The sequence below is a fragment of the Dendronephthya gigantea genome, unplaced genomic scaffold (assembly GCF_004324835.1).
Source record: "Dendronephthya gigantea isolate DGI-Jeju-01 unplaced genomic scaffold, DenGig_1.0 000065F, whole genome shotgun sequence".
Classification (NCBI taxonomy): domain Eukaryota; kingdom Metazoa; phylum Cnidaria; class Anthozoa; order Malacalcyonacea; family Nephtheidae; genus Dendronephthya; species Dendronephthya gigantea.
Window position 1 is genome coordinate 525,649 of NW_021163075.1, and position 5,566 is coordinate 531,214.

At 36.8% G+C, this 5,566-nt stretch overlaps 1 protein-coding gene across 1 annotated transcript; it reads right to left on the bottom strand.

The window, feature by feature from the left end:
* Positions 1 to 1,499: 1,499 nt before the first annotated feature.
* Positions 1,500 to 3,695, bottom strand: LOC114530705 (uncharacterized skeletal organic matrix protein 5-like). The gene is made up of 6 exons (XM_028552311.1): positions 3,672 to 3,695; positions 3,151 to 3,405; positions 2,691 to 2,933; positions 2,447 to 2,483; positions 2,120 to 2,255; positions 1,500 to 2,042 (listed from the first exon to the last, which is right to left on the bottom strand). Exons 5-6 carry the CDS (start codon positions 2,183 to 2,185, stop codon positions 1,500 to 1,502), a joined length of 609 nt encoding a protein of 202 aa, XP_028408112.1. The 5' UTR covers positions 2,186 to 2,255; positions 2,447 to 2,483; positions 2,691 to 2,933; positions 3,151 to 3,405; positions 3,672 to 3,695.
* Between the last annotated feature and the right edge of the window lie 1,871 nt (positions 3,696 to 5,566).

Consider the following 5,566-nt stretch of genomic DNA (forward strand, 5'->3'; position numbering starts at 1 on the left):
TTACCAAGGTCACAAATAGCGTATTCTGGTATAGTTGACCTTCACAACATTTTTTGCACGTCAGTATTTTTTATACCTTTCCACAGACCAATTAACCAAGGTCGAATATGCTAATGCCATACATCGGTATCTTTAACAAACAGTTTAGAATGAAAGCAAGTAATATTTATTGCCAATTTCGTATTCAATTTTTTGTGCCTGTGAATTTTTGACAGATGCATTCGCAGCAGTCTAGATCCGCCCCTGCTGTTAACTGTATTTGGATTTACGATCTCATGTAACCGACCGAAGAAATGTCCGAAGAAATTATAGCACTGTGCTCTGTGCATGAACGCGAAATCATTATTTTGCCTTTCAATGGCGATACATCATTCCGGATTTGTTTATATCAACGTTGCTTGAATTCTGAACGGAATCTCTTGCTTCGCGAAAGGTTTTTCATCACCGTATTATATATAGGTCCAGTCTAAAGCAAGAGATTATTTTTCAATTTCGCGTCTGGTACAGTGCATGATTATAACAGAAAGGTTTTGAAAAATTCTACAAAAGACTCAATGCATGATTTCATTATGGACCGCGCTCAACACATTTTCAAAAGCGTTCTAATAAAACTGAACGCTATGACTATACCCTCAGCGATATCATTTCAATCCCACCAAGTTGAATTGACGCTAAATTACGCGTGATTTGCTTTTCTTGAAAATTCATACAAAATTAAAAAATTCGTATAATAAATGCCTCTAATGTGTTTAATTAAAGCTGCCAGTTCTGTGATGCTCTAGATCTTTAAGTATAATACGATGTACATTTGACCTTTGAGGTATTTAGAATGAAAAATAAAGTCAGACAACGTGCATTCATGTGGGCGCAATATGACAATATCTGCGCCGATTCCCAACTTTAAGCATTAGGGTGTCAGTTTTTAATTTGGCCATCTGTTATGTGATATGTTTGCGATCCTACATGATGTATCCCTCATGCATATAGATATTCACAGATATAAAATATAGAGTCAATGAATATGAATCAATAGAGTAAATAAAAAATACAGTCAATGGATGCATGGGATTGATAATGATCCAACAGATTGATAATGACGATACAACTGTGTTCCATTAGTGATTGATTGCTGCCGCAGCGAGGGAGCCTGAAGCAAGCAAAGCAGCAGATCCTAAATTACAATTGGGGGTGCAACCGTGCAAATTAAAATTTGGGGACGGTTGAACATTTTTTTTGAGGGGGGCTGAATTTAGAAAAGTACATCGTTTTGTCTTTACTCATTCATATTAAGTAAATGGTTAAATTTCCTTTAACATTACTTAGAATGTGTTTTAAAATCGATTTTCACAACCGAATTAGGCAGAACAGTAGAGAACTTGGCTATGAAGCAAATACGACTTTTAGGATAATCAAGTGAGTTTTATGGTCATGAATAAAAATTACGATATAGTTATATTACTATTGTATAATTTCTTGCGTGAAACGTTCTTCATCAAGTTTTAACGAACCAAAATGTATCCCATTGCTTTGTCGTTCCTGTTTCCATTATCAGCAGCACACTGAGCCAGATTACCAGCAGCATTGAGAGAAACTGAGAACCTACACCACTTAAATGGATACATACCGCCATCACCACCCAAGCCCACAAAAGAATCTGTTGTGATGCAATCGTTTTCGTTGTTCGCAATGTAACCTAACCTAACTCTTACAAACGAACTTGCACCGACGTTAAATCCCTCTTTGTTGCAGTTACGCTGTAAAGATGATCCTTGAATGAGCTGTTTCCATTGAGAGCGGCCAACGTGAGTCTGACGATACCTGCCGTCAGCGATCAGGTCATACAAGGACGATGCTGGATGTGAGAAAGAGAAAGCTCTAAGTTGACCACCATATTTCATCGCGACGCAAATTTCTTTGAATGAAGTTTTCCAATATGTTGATCCTTTGAATTCTCGGTTGTCAAAACCTCCGATTCTAAGATCGTCATTGTCATTCAAAGTTTCCCTGTTCGACCAGTAACCGGAACTGTATCTGAAAGTACTCTATAAAAGAGCCAGATTGAAAGAGACTCGTACGGATGTAATCATTTGGAATACACGACAAACAGAGCAACTCTTACCTTGCTTCCATCAATTTTCATCACCATCGTCCACCCACCACCAGAACAACCTGAGACTGACGACATCTGACAGTAGACGCTTTCCACTTGGTTTGAACCAACACTGATTTCGTAAACACCACTTGCGGTATTATTCCTTTAATACAAAAGAATCTGTTCAACTATTATTATGCGAAACCTACGTTTATATACATAGAATGAAGTGGAAAATATACGAATTTGCTTATTTAGCAATGGAGTAATTTTTCAAAATGATAAGCGAAGGGTAGCTCCATGTTTCCACTTTTCGTAGACGCTTTCCGAATTTCCAATTATCATAACACATACCTTTGACTCTCCAGTATTTCTTTACATGAATGAAATTCTGCAACACATTTAGAAATGGAAACAACAAGTGGAATCGACTTAATTCGTCTCGAAAAACATTCAGACTTTTGTTTATATATAGTGTAAATGATCATGTAGCATGTAACGATACATTGGACAGACAATTGTTTTCTGTTTTCAGAAAATGAGTTAACTATGATTAAGGTAAAATAGGCTTGGTGTCAAAGCAAGGCTATAAACATACCTTTGACAACAATTCTTACATGACATTGGATGCTAAATGTTTGGTTTTTGCCGCTGTACGTGTAGTTGTAGGAACGCGTGTGATTACCGACAGAGAACCATCCACTAGTTGAGTTCGGATTAGATAAACTTGGTGTCGTTGGGCACTTACTGGGTTTGGGTTCTGACCAACTTACCAAGGTTTCTGTCGGACCCGGAAATACAATTTGTGAGTAAATTGTTTGCAGGCAGGGACACTGACAGCCTAAATAGGAAAGTCAAAACGATTGTGATTATACCATGGACAAAGGGCCCTTTTGGCCTTTTCTCTGCCCATACAATACTGCATGAATAAAAATGGGACACATTATTATTGAACATAGGACACATTATCGAAATGATAAAATCAGTGAGAATTCATGTTGTATACCAACATGCATAAAACATTTTTTTGATTAACGTGAGGTGGCTCAATCACTTACGGACGATATTCAAATTAACAAAACATTTGAATTCAACAATCGTGCCGTTGCGTTGGTACGAGTAAGGATAGGTAATCACGTGCTTGCCCAGCGAGAAATTCGCTGGAGAGCTGGCACCAGGTGGATCAACCTGTCCTTTTTTATAATCAGAGCACGTAACGTCTGGGACTGTCCAATAAACCAACCCTTCAAATCTATTTGGTTTGGCATATGTGGTAAATTCACTAGTTTGGCCATCTTTACATTCACATTTTCCTGAAGAAAGAGAAAAACTTAAAAGACTGATGAAGCAAAGTCAGTTTTGTGAATATTTTCTCTCAAAACAAACTAAGCGATATTTCAGAAATTATAAGAAATAAAATTGCCAAAACAAAGCCTTCTATTAACATTCTATATAACAATCTCCACCGCAGAGGATTTTGTGTTGAAGTACAGAGTATTAAAATGACTTCGGGAAGACGACGAGAGTCGGTCATCGAATCAATCGCGACTGCCTCAGAACGAACTTTACATAAACTTACCAGGCGACGCGCACAAAACATCAACTATTTTATTCACAACTTTGTCCAGCTCATCCAACTTTGATTTAAATATAAGCTCTGGTAATGACCAACGCTCAACATATCGTCTCATACTTTTGATTTCGTTTTCATTTCCAGTAATGAAGAAAACAATGGTGATGTTTTTATTTTTGAGTATTCTGATATATTCATCCATGAACTTTGTTTCATATTCTGACGCATTATACTTGTGTTCTCCATTGATTAACCACAAAATAACGTCGTCTACATCAGGACGGAAGTTTTTGGGACTAGTCTTGTTGATCACCTTTAAAAAAATTGATTTTTCCAATTGCATTATAAATTAATCTACAGTCTTAAGGACAAACAAACTTTCATCAATTATAACGTCGAACGATCGAGTCCCCCACCTGCATGTACTCTTTAAGAAATTCCTCGGAAAACCTGACTAATCTACAGGCCAAAAACGACCAGGTTTTGGCAATATTAATATGGACAGGATTGGACAAAGAAGTTGTGTTCATATTGTTTTAGCTGTCTAATCCCTGGTTGCATGTGCATCACAATTAATTCCTACACCACTTTTGTCAACTCAGTCAAAACGATCAACTTACGTTGTTTGCAAGATCAAGTGCTTTTTTGACGAAGGTCCCATCACCGTTCAGATCATTTTTATAGTCAAGACTATCCAGCCACTGTATCAACTCTGTTTTGTTCTTCATTTCCCCGACTTTCAATAATTCTCCAGCTCGGTTTGAAAGGGTGATAAAACCAAGATGAGTACCTTGTTCCTCCACGTTTAGCTTTTCATTTTTGATAAACTTCTTGAGAAATTCTTTAGCAGTGTGGTAGTGCTTGGAGCTAACGGAATTGGAGCTGTCCCGAGCAACAAGGATATCCTTTTTGCAATCTGAAACTACATGTATATACGAATAACAATCAGACAGGGACAGACTCGCTCATTTACCCGATCCAATTTTGAAACCAGAATAATTTTCGGAGGCCAGATTTATGTAGATCTCAATCGTCTCATAACGTTTCCATGACGGTAATTTCAGTCGAATAAGAGCTTGATTTTTAGTGTTCTACGTCTTTCTCCTCTACGGCTTTTAAAGGAATAAATTCGGATTTATTCTTTTAATAGCCTCTGCGGAAGAGAGAGGTTCTACGTTAAACCTTTCTTATTGATTAACAAAGGTCTTTCTCATTGAGTAATAACAAAATTTTAATGTCACACTCAAAGAGCGTGAGTGTGCTTTTTGAATACAGGCGTATATCTCTTGTTTCTTGAAAATGTCCGCGCGTATTATTACTCAAAAGGAGGATAAGTCCAAGTCTTGCAAAGAAATGCAAATTAGCACACAAGTGGTAACAATTCTATCCTCTATTGTAATAAAAGCATATTTATTTGCCTCGAAACGGATAAAAAGATATGCGGAATGACAAAGTATATATATATATATATATATATATATATATATATATATATATATATATATATATATATATATGAATGTGAGCATTGCCAAAAGGATGGTAAATGAGATACGAGACATGCAGAGCAATATAGACCTTCTGCATAATGACGTATTAAGCCGTGACGCCTGCAGGGAATTCTGGTCTTAGTAGTCACGGCGGGAAATTCAAACTTCAAAATTTCCCACTGTGACTACAAGGACCAGAATTCCCTGCAGGTGTCACTGCTTGTTACGTCATTATGTATAAGGTCTATTGTACACACTTTAAGAACATGTGAACAAATATTTATTGAAAAGTAATGATTATAGGTTCACCTCTGGTGTTAACAATATCCTTTACCCTCTTTTCTTGATCTGATTCTAAATATTCATTATATAGAACTTGTTCATCAGAGGCCTGTTGTGTAAAACTCTTTA